The sequence below is a fragment of the Cibotium barometz genome, chromosome 48, assembly GCF_041138505.1.
Source record: "Cibotium barometz isolate CiBa-2024 chromosome 48, ASM4113850v1, whole genome shotgun sequence".
NCBI classification, from domain to species: domain Eukaryota; kingdom Viridiplantae; phylum Streptophyta; class Polypodiopsida; order Cyatheales; family Cibotiaceae; genus Cibotium; species Cibotium barometz.
This window is the reverse complement of record NC_141093.1, coordinates 30,863,541-30,882,327: the sequence shown is the minus strand read 5'-3', so window position 1 is coordinate 30,882,327 and position 18,787 is coordinate 30,863,541. Positions and strand designations below refer to the sequence as shown.

Genomic DNA, 18,787 nt, shown 5'->3' with positions numbered 1-18,787 from the left:
AAATAGGCTGATCTATGATGTCGTTTGAAATCTGTATAGGCTGAATATTTGCCTCATTAGGACTTACATTTGAATTCCCATCTGTAAACAGAGGCAACAACGTATCAAATACATCCCGTGAGCTCACACCTGTCTCTTTGGTACATGATAACAAAGTCTTCCATAAAAACAACATCTCGACTAATCAAGATACGCTTTGACTACGGATGATACAATCTGTAACCCTTGCTCTCAGTACTGTAACCAACAAAAATGCATTTGACAGCCCTTATCATCCAATTTTCTACGTTGTTGCACAGGCACTAAAGCATAGGCCAAGCAACCAAAGACACGCAAGTGACCAATAGAAGGCTTCCTGCCATGCCAAGCTTCGTATGGAGTAACAGACTGCAAGGCCTTAGTGGAGTAACAGACTGCAAGGCCTTAGTGGGACACCTGTTGAGTATATATGCAGATCTCAGCAAGAAAAACATTCATGTCATCATCTTCCTGCATAATCTTCGATTCTAGCTCTTTACGCAGGTAAGAGATTTTTGCCTCGTTATGACCTGCATACAAACTAGCTAGAATATCCCAAGCCTGTTTTGCTCTGTTTTAGCTGAACAAATATGTGGAGTGATGTTACGTTTGACAGAAAGTGCAATCAAGGCATGAGCCTGCGCATCTTTACCATCCCAACGAGCTTGTTCAGCAGTGGGTAAAACAGCAGTAACAGTAGAGCTGCTAGAACCTGTAACATCCTCAACAGATCCTACATCCACAGAACCTGGACGTACATCCATACCCTGCACAATGTTCCACACTCCTTTTGCAACCAAAACATGCTACATCATGTATGCCGAAAGTGGGTAGTTGCTGTCTCCATCCAATTTGTCATCAGCAACAACAGCAGACAACATGCGAAAACATCATTGCTATTATCAGCCATGGCAACTGACTGAAAATGATGTAAAAGCTACCTGTAATGAAGCAAAGAAAAAAACAACTCGTGCTATGTAGCACGGTCCACAATAGAATATGTATGCCTATTGTGCAGAAAACTGTACTGTCGGCACAAAATGACGAAAACACCTGTACAGAACTTGTAATGCAAAAACGGAGCCCGAAACGACCTCAGATGCAATTTCTGAGAGAATGCATAGCCCTATGGTCTTGTCTGCAGAGTATAGGGACTTGCAAGCGCTCGTGAAAGCTCACCTCAATAGAAAAACGTGTGTCGGAGGGTGCTATCGGGGTAGCCTTGGGAGCAGATGCCTGCTCTGATACCAATTGTTGGAATTAGGGTTGCAGAAAAGCACACAAAGCTTGGAAAAGAAGAAGCAAGAATGCACACAACACACAGTGTATTAGATTGTGTCAATGTACAAAAGATAAGTTAGCCCTAGAATAATGGGCGTATATACAAGCCCGGGGAAAAAACCTCCTAAGGAGGAAAAAAGTACCCCGACGGTCCTAAGTGTGTTCACACACATCAGTGCCTATATATATGGCAACAGTTTTCCACGCTAAGAAGAAGGAATATTCATTATTTCTTTGAGGAAAAAATTACAAAACATGGTGAGGGCAGACATGGTGAGGTCATGAAATAGATAAAGAGGAAGGTCCAAAGAACAAGATGTAGATCTACGAACCATGGCTGATAATATAGAAAGAAGAACAAATTAGAAAAGGAAATCGATGGTGCCAACATTACCTCGCTTGCTTTAGAAGCACACGATTTTTTTATCCCCATCCATGGCGATGCAACAACATAAATGAGCAAGTATGTGAAAACTTATCGTGCATGTAGACGACTGGGGCGTTGCATGGGGTGAAGACAAATGGCTAGAGACTTCCCAAAAAGAGAGAGGCGACTGAGAAATTACTAAGATTTAAAACAAGTTCACCTTTACTCCACTTTAGGGACAATAGATAAATATAAATATATTTATATAGTATATTTACAACTCCCATATTCAGTCACTACTCATATTAATATATTAGTGCCTAGCGGGCACTAATATATTAATAAGCGACTAAGGTTTTTATATTAATAAGTGACTAAGGTTTTTATATTAATAAGCGACTAAGGTTTTACCTTGGTCGCTAAGGCTCTACCAGGCCCACGACCTGACATCGATGGCGCTCTCCTCCTCCTCCTCTGCGACTTGACATCGACAGCACCCTCCTCCTCCTCCTCCTCCGCAAGGCCCGCCCACCACCCTTGCCCTCCCTCGTCAGGCTTCCCTCAGACATGCCTTCGTTCCTCATACACGCCATGCCTCTGTCTACACCTCAGCCCACCACGCCTCCCTCCCTCAGACATGCCTCCCTTCCTTTCAACTTCGGCTCACACCCGCGAACAGCAAAAAGAAAATCCAATCTTCAACTTGTTAAGCCTTTTAAAAATCCGCACAAAGGCTCCAGAACATGAAAACTTCAGATTGCAACGTGTCAATCTATAATTTTAAAAATTATAGATTGATTCAACTAAAAATCCTACCTTCTAAACATTTAATACCTAAGGTAGTCCACTCTCTTCATTAATTAATTAATGTGCAAACAAAATTTTGGTACCATATATTTAGATTAGAAATTTATTTAATAGAGATGGAAAACAGCATTGGGGAGAACTTTGGAACCCACAAGCTATAAGTTGCAAACTCGAGTATGCTTTGCGTATATGCTGTAAATTTTTCGCTGGCAGTCATGGCTTCCTGGCGCTTCAGTTGTTTTCTGCTGATGATTTGCTGCATCCACGTAGCACACTCCTTCTCCTTCCACACCAACAATTGGGCAGTGCTCGTCTGCACCTCAAGATTCTGGTAAGTGCAATGAAACCTCCGCGCGCGCGCACACACACATCCATTTACCTGTTTCAGTTTTTTGCTCTGTCTGAAACTCCTTCGTGCTGTCCGTCACCAGGTTCAATTACCGCCATATGGCGAACACTTTATCACTTTACAGGTTAGCCGCCCTAATCCATACACTACACAATTTCAATCACCGTGTAAATGAAGGTTCTTGTGGCATCTGGAATGATGTATGCAACATTGGGTTATTGTAGAACTGTAAAACGCCTCGGAATACCTGATGATCGCATCATCCTGATGCTGGCTGATGATATGGCATGCAATGCTCGCAATAGCTATCCTGCCCAGGTGTTTAACAATGAAAATCATCAGATCAACTTGTATGGAGACAATGTAGAGGTACACTCCTCATGCTACAAATCAAAATTTTCTGTAGCCCGGGAATGTGATACATGTAGGATATTATAATCACCCCGCCCGTGGCCAAAATCCCTTCACCTTCCTGGTTTTCCTGGGAATGTGATGCATGTGGGATTTATCTTCATAATATTCAGCTCGAATGTGGTTATCTGAAATTGAGCCCTTGTGCAGTCGTCTGCATCCATCCAACACCAATGGTTACATAGTCTCACAGCATAATCATACTGCTTTCATACTAGTGTAGTTTTTCTGGCAACAGTAAGTGTGCCTAGTCCAAGCTTTGTAAGGGAAGGGAACGTGGCCATGTTAAGGTGGAAGGTGCAAATGTCCAAACTCCAAAGCTGCTATCAGGAAGGGATGTAGGACGATCGATGAGGCAGACCAAAGCACTCCTAGCCATATATTTATAGCATGCAGCAGGGCCATCATCTGCTTCAGATTCTAAGCTGGCTCCAATGGGCAGTTGTGGTGGGTGTTCAAACAATAATATAGGCTTTAACAACCCCACTCGTACACATGTTAGTTGAAAAAAATCTTCAAAGGACAAGATAGATGCACTATTGGAACTGAAAAATGTAGAGAAGTGGTGACAAGTAAGCATGACCAACGCTCAAAGTTACAAAAAAGCGGGTTTTTTTTTTGGGGGGGGTGTGGGGGGCTGGGCCCGGTCAAGAAAAGGCTGGGACTCCAGATCTGCATGAAAGCTGCCCTGTTCTCCCATACAGCATGAGATTCACATGCTGTCATTGGGGGATGGGGTGAGGGGTTGGATATACTAGGTGTAGTAACTTGGAATGTGAAGAGAAAGATGCGGGGTGGAGACAAGGAAATGTTGCAGAAAATTACTATGGAATGGCACATCATTCAATATTTATCTTTTACTGCCATTCTTAGGCATCCCTGTATAAGGCAAGGTAGATAAAGACTCAATAGGTTCAGAAATTAAGGGGTGATGATGTCAGAATATGCAGTGGAGATGAAGACAAAATCTGAAAACACAAGAGTAAGTGTACTGCAGAAAAACACAGCAACAGAGAGGGAGAGAGAGAGGCGTGTAACTCTGCTATATACACAAGAAATCCCGAAATCTGGAATACAATGTGTGTGGGGGCTAGGGGCCATTTTATATGGCCCCAATGATCAAGTCGGCCAGTAGAAAACCAGCCGACAGCCCTCTGTAGGACACCCGACTGCTGCAACATCAGTTGGCCAGCATACAGATAGTCGGCCAGCATACAGACCAAGTCGGCCAGCTACAGAGAGGGGCGGGAAGCAGCAGGAGCAGTCGGCCACCACACCTGGATCATCCAAGAGCCACAGGACAGCCTCCCACACCAAAATAAAATGGGGAAAAATATGGAGGGTGGGGAAAAATGAGAAAACACCTAAATCGGACGGGCACACCCACAATAGAGGCTCTGGTGTAAATATACAGACAAGAGATTACTGCTAACAGATGATAGTGTTTTTTTAGTTGTTCCAACTTAGCAAGAGGGACATACTTCAATAAATGGAGAAATTTACAAGTTTGCGGTTTTTTGAGAGCTGAATCATTTACCTAGCAGATTTAGAGGTTTTTTGAGGTGATCTTGTTACACCAACATTGTTGTATCCCAAAGCCGTCTTCAGAAAACATAATGCCACTACAAAAAGCAAAAGAAAATCTGCTTGGCTCCAAACTCAAAGTAGAACTGTGAACACATCACATCTAATAACCTCGAACAAATGAACATGAAACACATCTTGTCCATAGTCTTTGCTGACCAATAGTTTTGGAACTCATCCGAACTATGAAGGAAACTTGGTTGATCCTGGAACTCATCCGGACCATCAAGTGAACTTGCCTGTCTTTATACTTGGAACTTCGACATACAGGTCCCATGCTCCAGATTTAATATAAGAGAGCTTTTGAAAGCTCCCTCTCCCGCCCACAAGACGTTTCTGGAAGACAGCACGCAGGGGGATGCCCTTAGGATCAGAGCAGGACACCAGCCATGTTCTCTCCAGTCTGTAAGGCCTTGGGAGAGCTGGGGTTATCACTAGACGAGTCTGTGTCAGTGTCATGTGACTTGTCTTTGCCCTTCTTTGAAGACTTGCCCTTGTCCTTTGACTGACAATCGTTTGACAGGTGGCCTTTCTTCCCACACTTGTAACACCGACTCCCAACTTTCTTCTGCATCATCGCGAGTGCCTGATCCGGTCCAATAGACGATGAAACTTTCGATTTCCCCTGTGAAACTAGGATGGATTCCTCTTCCAAGAGGAGAGTACACAGATCATAAAACTCGAGGGAACGTGTTGTGATCTGAACCCGCAAAGCTCGGAAAACCATGTCATAATCTGCAGGAAGCCTGATGAGGAGGAGAGCAGCTAATTGAGAAGAGGTCAAGGCAGTACCCATTGCCACTAATTGGTCATGGATTACCTTAACTTTCATCACAAACGACTGCATGGAAGTCCCTGTTGTAAACTCCAAAGAAAAGAGATGACCCAATAGGTTGACAGACCGCATTGTAGAGTCCCGTGCATATAGATCTGTCAGCTTTCTCCAAATAGAAGCAGCACAATCCAATTTTTGCACGGCGGGGGAGACCTCGGGTGAGATGGCTCGTACAAGTGTAGAGTGAGCTTTTGAGTCTTGATTCTCCCAAGTTGAAAGTTATGCGAGAAAGGCATCCTCCTGGTCCTGAGTCCACTTCCTAGAGCTGGTAGGGCGTTCGGGCTTTCGTTCGTGGCCCTGAACAATCTCCCAGAGTTCCTTGTGTGTGAACCAGACCTTCATCTGTAGCTTCGAGTGATCATAGTTTGAACCATTGAGCTTGTCCTCCTTGTTCGTGCAGGGGGGACCCATGTCTGCCTCAAAGAAGCTATGTTTCAAACAACCTCTGTAGCTAAGCAATCCACGTGCTCTCTCAAGCACCTTTCCACAAGATCCAACTAGGGACTAGTAGCCCCCTCTGAAGATGCAGGTTGGACAGCAGCAAAAGAAACCCAAAACACACCACCGGGAACCTCCTACCAGAAGGGGGAGGGGATCTTGGAGGGAGAAGAGCTGATGTGCCACTTCTTTGATACACTTACTGAATTTGCAGCTAGAACTCCTCCACTTGCCTCTATAGAAGAAAACACAGCCTGGGGGCTGGCCGACAGCGGTAGGAGGGCTTGTAGCTCAAAAAACGCAGCTAAGGAAGAAAACGCAGCCACTGTTTGAAGGATCTACAGCCTGGAGAATCTAGGGAAGCAAAAATCGCAAGGCATAGTTGAAGAAGGAGAGAGACAGAGAGCAGATTTTTGTGAACAGCCGGAGCCTAAGCGTTTGATACCATGAAAGAATGTGCACAAGCGGAAGCAAATAAACATGAGAGAGAGAAAGATTGCAAGCAAGAACAAGAGCTTTATTAGCTTGAGGTTACAGAGTACAAGAGCCAGCAAATAGGGCAATGTAAGATGATTGAATGAAGAGAGCAACTCTTATATACTTGTGCATGAAGCAAGTCGGCTGTAGAAAACATGCCGACAGGACCTCCACGACAGCAAAAGAAGATGCAATATTTTAACAGCATCCCATGTCACAAAACCCCTCATTGCTTCTTTTTCCTACTTTACAAGTGTGGCATATGGAGCTTGACATGTATGCCATATGGTGCCTGACATGGTGTGTTTTCCCAGGACTAGCTATCTTGGTGTTCACTTTGTATTTATGTTTTGTGAAGGTTCCGGAAGGATTTTGGATCCCTGAACATTTTACCTGATTGATACAACCGAGCAGATGGGTGTTTCTTCCAGTTAAGTTGCATTCATGTGGGTTCGTGTCCTTAATTTTTAGTTGACTTGTTTTGTTTGCTTGGACAATGCTTGAGATTACTGCTTGTGTTGTCCATGGAGCTGGGGATGCCTGGGCATCCTGTGGACGTGTGTGTGCACTCTTGTTTTGGTCTGATAGGTAATCTACATGTGTAAGTTCTCTTGAAACTCAATTTATAGCTTTATGTTTCACATGCTAATAATTATTGATGCAGGTCCACAGTCACTTATAAGTGACCGGACAAGTTATTGGCATATTTATGCTCCAGGACAATTGCTAGCCTGCTACAGCTGGCCGACGAGCTCATATGGGACATATATAAGGGATCACTCCCATCTCTTCAGTTCCCATCTCATTCTTGGATATTTGATGGAGGTCATTGGTTGTAGCAATTGTCTCTTATGCTTGTAAGCACCTACGGGCTTCCCTCCTGCTCATTTTCAGCAATAATCAACTGTTCCCAGCCTTCTACAGCTTGTGCTTTGGGCCTACAACTTGTGTTTGCTCTTTTATTCATGGTATCAGAGCCAAACGCTGATCTATAGGCGGGAAATTGCTGTGTTTTTTTGATTGGAGCAGAGGCTTCATCAATTTTGCTGCGTTTTTTGCATCCGTTCTTTGGGACTGCTGCGTTTTTGCTGTTGGAAGCTGAAGATGAAGCTCTCTTCTAGGAGCTGAGGAGAGGGTTCCTGAGAGATTTGTTTTCTATATTTCTCTTTTCCCACCGTCCCTCCCTTTCTTCTTTCTCTCCTCTTGCTATGCACAACTTGAGAGGAGGCTATTTGCTGTTTTTTTACAGCCGTCTTGATTCAGAGAAGTTTTCTTGTCAGAGGACATGGCTTCAAGAGATTTCTCTATTGCTACTCCTTCTCTAGTTGATACTCCAGCACCTTCAGTGCCTGGATTCCTAGCTTCCGCTCCCCAGGTGGTTCCTCTTCCCAATCGTTCTTCTCTAAGTTTCTCTCATCGAGGTCTTGCTCCCACCCCTACCCATATACCATCCGACAGTCCTCCACAAGTTAGTGACTCCATGAAGCTTACAACAACCAACTATCATACTTGGTCTTACACTTAGTTATTGCTAAGCCGGTGTGTGGATGTCCATCTCCACACCTCACTTGGTGGACCTTGCTTTGAGAAGTATATTGGATGCTTGGGCCGGTCTTATCATCATCCATTGCATGACTCTATCTATATAGGCACAATTTATCTCTACTTGGAGTAATGCTCATTAGATGTGGACGGAGATCCAACGGAGATATGGGAGAGTTTCGATAGTGAAGATTGCCAAACTGGAGTCAGATTTGGAGAAGCTCACAATCAATGAGTCCGATAACATGGTTGAGAAGATTGGAGAGTTCACCCGTATCAAGCTTCAGCTTGAGGAGTACAGGAGTATAATCAACAATCCTATCCATAAACTTCTTGGTAAATTGCCTGCTTCCTTTGATTCTTTCAAGGATAATATTTACTTCCGTGATCCTTTTCCCCCTTTTGAGGAAGTTGTGAGTTATCTCCACGACAAGTGCATGCTTCGCTGAAAAGGCAAGTCGGAGTTTGCTTTTGTTGCCTCTAACAAGGGCAAATGCAAAGGCGGAAAAGGAAACTCCAACAATAACAACAAAAACAAAGGCAAAGGCAAGGGTAAACAGGATTCAAAAGAGTCCAAGGACAAAAGCAATGAATGCGATTACTGTGGCGATAGCTCTTGAGCAGCCAAAGCCAAGTATAAAGTCCAGGATGCTTCCAAAGCATTTGACAAGGACAATACCAAAGACAAGGGCAAGGACAAAGTTTCAGAGGAGGGTTTTGCCAAAGTTGCATACATGGCAGTCACAGATTCATCCACTTCTTCACAGGATTCACTCCTTGTGATCACAGAGATGACTTCTCCATAAGAGGTCAGTGACACACCTGAAGCGGTGGAATGGGTTGGTGATAGTGGTGCTTCTGCCCACATGACCAATCAAGCCCATATCTTGGAGGACTACTAGACTCTCTCTTCTTCAGTTCGCTTCCTGTCACCAGTGTTGGTAATGTTTCTTTTGGTTTCATTGCCACCTTACATGATATTTTGTATGTACCATGGATTTCCAAAATTTTGTTTTTAGTGTACAAAGCTTCTCAGAAGGGACTTGGCGTGTACATTGATGATGAGGTCATTGAAGTGATCGACAGGAAGACTCTCTTGGTTGTTGCCAATGGAGTCCATGATGGGGGTCTCTACAAGATCACCAATTTTTCTTCCTAGACCCCTCACACTCACTCACATATTCATCAGCTTTTCTCCCCCTTAATGGCTTTGGTTTCTGAGGCATATACTTCTCTGTGGCATTCTCGCTTCGGTCATGTACCCATTGTTACCTTATAGAAGTTCCATTCTCAGCAGGTTGTCATTGGACTACCTCAGCTCAGGTCCCTTTCACACATTTGCTCATCTTGCACGATGGGCAAGCATCATCGACATGCATTTCCAAACGAGGCCACTCATCGAGCAACCCGAAGATTGGAGCTTATACATTGAGATCTTGCTGGACCCATGGAGATTGAGTCTCTTGGAGGGGCTCGATATTTTCTTCTTCTTGAAAGAATGTGCACAAGCGGAAGCAAATAAACATGAGAGAGAAAGATTGCAAGCAAGAATTGAGCTTTATTAGCTTGAGGTTATAGAGTACAAGAGCCAACAAATAGGGCAATGAATGATGTGATCGAATGAATAAAGGGAGCAACTCTTATATACTTGTGCATGAAGCAGTCGGCTGTAGGAAACATGCCGACAGCTCCACGACAGCATAAATAGAAAGATGCAATATTTTAACACCTGTTGAAATATCAAGCTCGTATACAGCTGGAGGATAGCACATGGGTGCTGACAGAGTGACAGTATGGTAGATAGATATCGTGTGGTGTGTTTATGACCGCGTCCAGCTGGTCATGTGTGGTGTGGACATTACACTAGGTTTACTTTGTAGTGTGGACATAACACTATGTTGTGTTCTCCTTTGTGTGTGTGAGAGAGATGGTGACTATGGCTTCTCTCCTTCTTTATGGTTGATGGTTATGGATTAGGGTTTGCTTCTCTTGTGTGTGTTACATCCTGCTCCTGTTTTTTATCATGGTATCAGAGCCAAGAGCTCATTAGCTGAGTTGTGAGAGTGAGTGAGTGAAGAGGGAAGAAGAAGGAAAAGCTGTGAAGGAAGCCATTGGAGCTTGGAGCAAAGGAAAAGCTGTGGAGCACACACCGGCATCAGATCTGAGAGCTAAGGACCATTGGTGAGTGTAGCAAGACCCCCTCTGTGGATTGCAGGTATCAAAGAGAAGATTCAGTGAAGATTGAAGTGCATAAAGCAAGTGAAAAATTCTGGTTTTTTCTCTAAGCTTTCATGGAAAGCTTGAAGTGAATATATACTCTTGGCAAATGTATACACAAAGGCACATGTATTTGGGCTTGCAAATGTATTAACAAAGTGGGCACAAGCAACATACAGAATCTTGAAGCAGATTGATGCATACAGATTTGAACAAAATCAAGTGAAAGTGGATTTATGTAAAAGTTTCTGTTTTTTCACACAAACAGTGGACATACCCCCCATGGAGGATCAATTGCAGAAGCTACAGAGAAAATTGAGCTAAACTCTTCATACCCAAGGTAGATTAGGTCATTGCTAACAAGCCTATCAAGTCAATTTGGATTTCCCCTCTCTCTACAGCCCACAAGAGCAGGCGGCGCATTCATCTGCAGAAGGATGGACAGTTTCACTTGATTTCATGCAATTCACTCATTTGGTCACCAAAGTGAATGCTTTAAAGCTTGGAGAGTTTAGCAAAGACATTGCTAAGGCCTTGTGATGCTTGGTTGCAGCTCATTTCATGTATTTGGAGCTCATTGAAGTGATTTATCAGAGGTGTGCAGGTTTGCAGAAATTCTGTCTAGAAACAGAGCATTTTTAATCAAGGCATTAATCTTTGTCTATATCAAATTGGCCTAATTCCTTTGGTACAAGTAAAGTCCTATGAGTTGCTAAACTTTTGAATCAAAAAGTTTTGGATTTGGAGAAGATTTGAAGGAGATAGAGCAATTTTAGTGAGAGGTGGTACCTGACAGGTGCAGAAAAATTCAAACCAGAGGTTACAAAAATTGGTGGTTCTCATTCCCCTTGAAGAATTGGATCAAACCCTTCTAGGATATGTTGGAGCAATGTGTTGGGAAGCTAATGCAAGTTGAATCATTGAATTTGGACAAGATTTGAAGGATTTAGAGCATAATCTTGACTGGTTACTGGCGAGAATTTACTGGCGAGAAAAAAACCAGAAAATTTTTTGTGAAGGAGTTTCATTTGATTTCAACTTTGATCGAGTGTACATTGTTGGTGAATCATTGTGGGATGTTAATGCACACAATTTGCAAGCATTTGATGTGATTTGGAGAGATTTGGAGCATTACAGGTACTTCGTACATTGTAATCGAAAGGGTACATCTACTCTATTTTTTTGCAACAATGGGAGATGGTCCGATACAGATTGTTGGAGAGAAGCTTGACCGCACTAACTTTCAAGTATGGAAGTTTCGAATGAAGAGTTTTTTGAAAGGCAAAGGTTTATGGAGTCTCGTCTCGGAGGAAGACCCGGAGCCATATCTACCTCCTCAACCAAATAATGCTCAGTTACTGACTCACAAGCAATGGGTAGAGCGGTCTTCGAAAGTGTTGCATTATTTTTCCATATGTGTAACAGATGCCTTGCTTATTCACATCCAAGATGCAGATACACCGAAAGAAGCATGGGGTATATTGTGCCGAATGTATGAGACAGACACTGGTGCAAGGAAGATTCAACTAAAGCAACAGATTCACAGTGTAACACGAAGGAATAGGAGTATACATGAGTATGTTCAGGAAATCAAGGGTTATGCTGATTCCTTGTCATCAATCCATGCCCCGATGGATGATGATGATTTGGTTGCTCTCACATTGCGTGGTTTGGGCAAAGAGTACAAATCTTTTGACACTTCCATCTCAGTAAGGTTGGGAGGAATGCCAGACTTTAATGAGCTTGTGTCATTGCTCATAGTGGAAGAATTGAAGCTTGGCCTTGGTGGTATGAGTGTTACAGGTGGTGCATCCTCGTCAAGCAATGATGAACATGCAAGAAATCAGGCTTTTTACTCATCTAGAGGCTCTCGAGGCAGGGGGAGATTTACCCCTCGAGGCTGTGGAGGACGTGGTTGGAATGACAGGTCTACTCAACCACAATCACATCAGAATTTTCAGAATTCACAGTCATCATTTGGATCACGTGGAGGTCGTGGATTTCAATCCCATAGGGGGAGATTTGGAACAGGTGCTCGTGGTAGAGGACGATGGCAAGGTCCTCAACATAATTTGAATGGGATTGAATGTTACTATTGTGGCAAACTTGGACATTTGGCAAAAGATTGCTACAAAAAGCAGAATGATGTGAGGAATGGAAGACCACAACATGGAAATTATGCATCTACCAGTAACAATGATGGGAGTTCGAATCATCTTTTTGCAATGAAGCATGTTATGGGGACAATGGATTCTCAGAATGCTGGAGATGAGTCATGGTATATGGATTCAGGTGCCTCAAACCACATGACATGTCATGGTGAGTGGTTTGAGAAGATGCAACCATTGGATACAAATGGTTATGTGGTCACAGGAGATGATACTCAGCATCTTATAACACATGTTGGCAGTGTGCCTTTGAAGATGCATGATGGAAATGTGAAAAATATGTCAGAAGTGTTATATGTACCATCCATTACAAAGAGTTTGGCATCAGTAGGCCAAATGGTTGAGCAGGGATTACAAGTAAGATTCAATGAGAAAGGCTGTTTTGTGGAAGATTTTAAGCATGGCTGTAGATTGATTGCCAAGGGCAAGAAGGAAGGAAGGTTGTTCAAATTGGATGCAGGCATACCAGAATTGAGCTCAGCCATGTTTTCAAAGAGCAATGGGATTGTGCAGGACATTGACATGTGGCACAGGAGGATTGGACATGTCAATATACAGAGATTAAAGAACATGCAAACAAGAGGCATTGTCAGTGGATTGCCTCGATTTAAATATGATGGACATATGCATGTTTGTGAAGCCTGTCAGTTTGGAAAGCAGGCAAGGTTGAGGTTTCCTAGAGAAGGAAACATGAGTAATAGACCACTTGAAATAGTGCACAGTGATGTATGGGGCCCAGCACAAAACCCATCTATCAAAGGAAGTCTATACTATGTGACATTTATAGATGATTTCAGCAGGATGACATGGATATATTTTTTGAGAGAGAAGAGTGAAGTGCTGGAAAAATTCATGGATTTCAAGGCTCTTGTAGAAAAACAATATGGCTGTTGGATTAAGTGTCTGAGAACAGATGGAGGTGGTGAATACACCTCAAAAGCATTTGAGCATTTCTTGCGGAAGCATGGGATAAGAAGACAGTTGACATGCAGGTATACACCTCAGCAGAATGGTGTGGCTGAGAGAAAGAATCGTGTCATATGTGAAGTGGCAAGGGCAATGCTCAATGAAAAGAGCATGCCAGATTACTATTGGACAGAAGCATGTGCTATTGCAGTGTATATCCTGAACAAATCACCTACAGCAGCCATTCATGGAAGCACGCCTGAGATGCGGCTTACAGGTTACAGGCCAGATATTGGACATCTGAAAGTCTTTGGATGTGTAGCTTATGTTCATGTGCCTGATGAAAGAAGACGGAAGTTGGATCCTAAAGCAGAGAAATGTGTCTTTGTTGGATATGCACAGGATCGAAAGGCTTACAAATGTTATAACCCTCAAACTAGACAAGTAGTCATCTCACGAGATGTTGTATTCGATGAGCTTGCTAGTTGGTATAAAGCCAAAGATGAGGGAGTCATCGACACACTTGAGGCGAATGTGCCTGTGAACTTGCTATCACAAGCAAGTTCTAGTTCTACTACTATGTTTGGGCCAGCAGCAGAAGCTGAGAGTAGTAGCAGTGTACGTCCATGGTCAGGACGTCTGAGACATGAGAGTGTGAGCACTGGGAGTAGTGCTATGGATAAAGGCAAGAAGAAAGTCGAGGGAATTGGGATCACAGGTTATGAGTCTTCTAGCTCAGAGAGTTTGGATGAGGAGCTCGGGATACCTGTTGTACGCACACCTGGTGCTAGGCAGGACAGATATGTGCCACCACATGCCAGAGTTACAGGTGTACAGAGTGACCCGCATGCATTGCGGAGATCCCAGAGAGTCAGATATCCAGTGGAAAGATTGACATATAGAGATTTTGCTATGCATTATGCATACATGACATCTATGGTAAAGCATGTGGAACCTACATGCTATTCAGAGGCTATTGGAGAGCATGTATGGCAGAAAGCCATGGATGAAGAGATGGATGCTTTGGACAAAAATGATACATGGGAATTGGCTGAGTTACCTAAAGGAAAGAATGCAATTGGATGCAAATGGGTGTATAAGGTAAAGTGCAAGTCAGATGGCAGCCTAGAGAGACATAAGGCAAGGCTGGTCGCTAAAGGATATGCACAAACTTATGGTCTTGATTATGATGAAACTTTCAGCCCAGTGGCTAAAATGGCTACAGTGAGGTCTATCATTGCATTAGCAGCACAAAAAGGTTGGGCTTTACATCAAATGGATGTCAAAAATGCTTTCTTGAATGGTGATCTACAAGAAGAGGTGTACATGGAACAGCCAGAAGGTTATGTACATCCAAAATTTCCGACCTTTGTTTGCAGGTTAAAGAAAGCACTCTATGGTTTGAAGCAAGCACCTCGTGCTTGGAGTGACAAGATCAGCAGATATCTTGTCAGTATTGGATTTGTGGTTGGAAATGCAGACTCTTCACTTTATGTGAAGAAGACACATGATGGTATCGTGATGATAGTCATTTATGTTGATGATTTGATTATCACAGGTGATTGTGGGAAAGGCATTGATGAGGTTAAGGCCTCCTTATGCAAAGAGTTTGATATGAAAGACCTTGGTGATTTAAGGTTCTTTCTTGGCATTGAGGTGATAAGAACAAACACAGGTATATGGTTGGTGCAAAGGCAATATGCACTTGACATGCTGGCAAAGTATGGTATGACAGCATGCAAACCAATGTTGACACCATTAGAGCAAAACATGAAGCTTAGGGCTGATTTGGGTGATGAGCTTGATGATATCACCATGTACAGGAAAATGGTTGGTAGTCTTATCTACATGACCATTACGAGGCCAGATATCAGTTATGCAGTTGGTTTGGTGAGTCAGTTTATGCAGAGTCCTCGTAAACCTCACTTGGATGCTGTGAGACGGATTCTGAGATATGTCAAAACTACCGCGCATTATGGTCTTTTCTATGAGGCAGGAAAAGACATGCATGTCTATGGATATACAGATGCAGATTGGGCCGGTAGTGCATATGACAGGAGATCTACCAGTGGCTATGTTTTCAGCCTTGGTAGTGGAGCTGTGAGTTGGAGCAGTAAAAAGCAACCTACAGTTGCTTTATCTACCACAGAGGCAGAGTATCGTGGAGCAGCCATAGCTGCATGTGAGGCTATGTGGTTAAAAAAGTTGCTAGATGATGTCAGGCTACACAGTGATATGAGTGTTGTCATTCATTGTGACAACATGAGTAGTATTCAGCTTGCTAGCAACCCAGTTTATCATGCCAGGACCAAACATATTGAGGTCCATTATCATTTCATCAGAGAGAAGGTGCTCGATGGGCATGTTGATTTGACATATGTGCAGACAGATGAGCAGGTTGCAGATATCTTTACCAAAGCACTTGGTAAGGATAAGTTCGAGTATTTCCGTACTAGATTGGGAGTCCTAGAGATGGACATGTCGAGCTTGAGGGGGAGTGTTGAAATATCAAGCTCGTATACAGCTGGAGGATAGCACATGGGTGCTGACAGAGTGACAGTATGGTAGATAGATATCGTGTGGTGTGTTTATGACCGCGTCCAGCTGGTCATGTGTGGTGTGGACATTACACTAGGTTTACTTTGTAGTGTGGACATAACACTATGTTGTGTTCTCCTTTGTGTGTGTGAGAGAGATGGTGACTATGGCTTCTCTCCTTCTTTATGGTTGATGGTTATGGATTAGGGTTTGCTTCTCTTGTGTGTGTTACATCCTGCTCCTGTTTTTTATCAACACCTCCTCTGCATCTTGAAGTGTGCAAAAAAGTCAAAAAAACTGATGACGAAGGTGCGACCATGGACACCTCAGCATGGCCATTATTGAGTACACCTCGGAAAATGCACATGTCAGCTTGTTGTCTTCAGAAAACATAATGCCACTATAAAGAGCAAAAGAAAATCTGCTTGGCTCCAAAACTCAAAGTAGAACTGCGAGCACATCACATCCAATAACCTTGGACAAATGAACATGGAACACATCCTGTCCATAGTCTCTGCTAACCAATAGTTCTGGAACTCATCCGAACCATGAAGGAAACTTGGTTGATCATGGAACTCATCCGGACCATCAAGTGAACTTGCCTGTCTTCATACTTGGAACTCCGACACACGGGTCCCATGCTCCAGATTTTAATATAAGAGAGCTTTTGAAAGCCCCCTCTCCCGCCCACAAGCCGTTTCTGGAAGACGGCACGCGAGGGGATGCCCTTAGGATCAGAGCAGGACACCAGTCATGTTCTCTCGAGTCTGTAAGGCCTTGGGAGAGCTGGGGTTATCACTAGATGAGTGTGTGTCAGTGTCATGTGACTTGTCTTTGTCCTTCTTTGAAGACTTGTCCTTGTCCTTGGCTTTGCCTTTGTCCTTTGACTGACAATCGTTTGACAGGTGGCCTTTCTTCCCACACTTGTAACACCGACTCCGAACTTTCTTCTACACCGTCGTGAGTGCCTGATTAGGTCCAATAGACGATGAAACTTTCAATTTCCCCTGTGAAACTAGGATGGATTCCTCTTCCAAGAGGAGAGTACACAGATCATCAAACTTGAGGGAACGTGTTGTGATCTGAACCCGCAAAGCTCGGGAAACCATGTCATAATCTGCAGGACGCCTGGTGAGGAGGAGAGTAACTAACTGAGAAGAGGTCAGGGTAGTACCCATTGCCACTAATTGGTCATGGATTACCTTAACCTTCATCACAAATGAGTGCATGGAAGTCCCTGTTGTTGTAAACTCCAGGGAAAAGAGCTGACCCAATAGGTTGACAGACCGCATTGTAGAGTTCCGTGCATATAGATATGTCAGCTTTCTCCAAACAGAAGCAGCACAATCCAATGTTTGCACGGCAGGGGAGACTTCTGGTGAGATGGCTCGTACAAGTGCAGAGTGAGCTTTTGAGTCTTGATTCTCCCAAGCTGAAAGTTCTGCGAGAAAGGCATCCTCCTGGTCCTGAGTCCACTTCTTAGAGCTGGTAGGGCGTTCGGGCTTTCGTTCGTGGCCCTGAACAATCTCCCAAAGTCCCTTGTGTGTGAACCAGACCTTCATCTGTAACTTCCAGTGATCATAGTTTGAACCATTGAGCTTGTCCTCCTTGTTCGTGCAGGGGGGACCCATGTATGCCTCAAAGAAGCTATGTCTCAAACAACCTCTGTAGCTAAGCAATCCACGTGCTCTCTCAAGCACCTTTCCACAGGATCCAACTAGGGACTAGTAGCCCCCTCTGAAGATGCAGGCTGGACAGCAGCAAAAGAAACCCAAAACACACCACCGGGAACCTCCTACCAGAAGGGGGAGGGGATCTTGGAGGGAGAAGAGCTGATGTGCCACTTGTTTGATACACTTATTGAATTTGCAGCTAGAACTCCTCCACTTGCCTCTGTAGAAGAAAACACAGCCTGGGGGTTGGCCGACAGCAGTAGGAGGGCTTGTAGGTCAAAAATCACAGCTAAGGAAGAAAACGCAGCCACTGTTTGAAGACTTGCCCTTGTCCTTGGCTTTGCCGTTGTCCTTTGATTGACTGACAATCCTTTGACAGGTGGCCTTTCTTCCCACACTTGTAACACCAACTCCGAACTTTCTTCTGCACCGTCGAGAGTGCGTGATCAGGTCCAATAGACGATGAAACTTTCAATTTCCCCTGTGAAACTAGGATGGCTTCCTCTTCCAAGAGGAGAGTACACATATCATCAAACTCGAGGGAACATGCTGTGATCTGAACCCGCAAAGCTCGGGAAACCATGTCATAATCTGCAGGAAGCCTGATGAGGAGGAGAGCAGCTAACTGAGAAGAGGTCAGGGCAGTACCCATTGCCACTAATTGGTCATGAATTATGTTAACCTTCATCACAAATGAGTGCATGGAAGTCCCTGCTTTAAACTCCAGGGAAAAGAGTTGACCCAATAGGTTGACAGACTGCAATGTAGAGTCCCGTGCATATAGATATGTCATCTTTCTCCAAACAGAGGTAGCACAATCCAATGTTTGCACGGCGGGGGAGACTTCTGGTAAATGGCTCGTACAAGTGCAGAGTGAGTTTTTGAGTCTTGATTCTCCCAAGTTGAAAGTTCTGTGGGAAAGGCATACTCCTGATCTTGAGTCCACTTCCTAGAGCTGGTAGGGCGCTTGGGCTTTCGTTCGTGGCCCTGAACAATCTCCCAGAGTCCCTTGTGTGTGAACCAGACCTTCATCTGTAGCTTCCAGTGATCATAGTTTGAACCACTGAGCTTGTCCTCCTTGTTCGGTGCAGGGGGGGACCCATGTCTGCCTCAAAGAAGCTATGTCTCAAACAACGTCTGTAGCTAAGCAATCCACGTGCTCTCTCAAGCACCTTT

General features: G+C 43.9%; 1 protein-coding gene across 1 annotated transcript in view; it reads left to right on the top strand.

Moving 5' to 3' along the window:
* The first annotated feature begins 2,607 nt into the window (after positions 1-2,607).
* Positions 2,608-18,787, top strand: part of LOC147611068 (Peptidase C13 family) — a 41,645-nt gene continuing 25,465 nt past the window's right edge. The window contains exons 1-3 of the mRNA XM_086785716.1: positions 2,608-2,804; positions 2,905-2,946; positions 3,047-3,191. Coding sequence (XP_086641842.1) covers positions 2,650-2,804; positions 2,905-2,946; positions 3,047-3,191 — 342 coding nt within the window. The 5' untranslated portion in view covers positions 2,608-2,649. The remainder of the gene's footprint in view (positions 2,805-2,904; positions 2,947-3,046; positions 3,192-18,787) is intronic.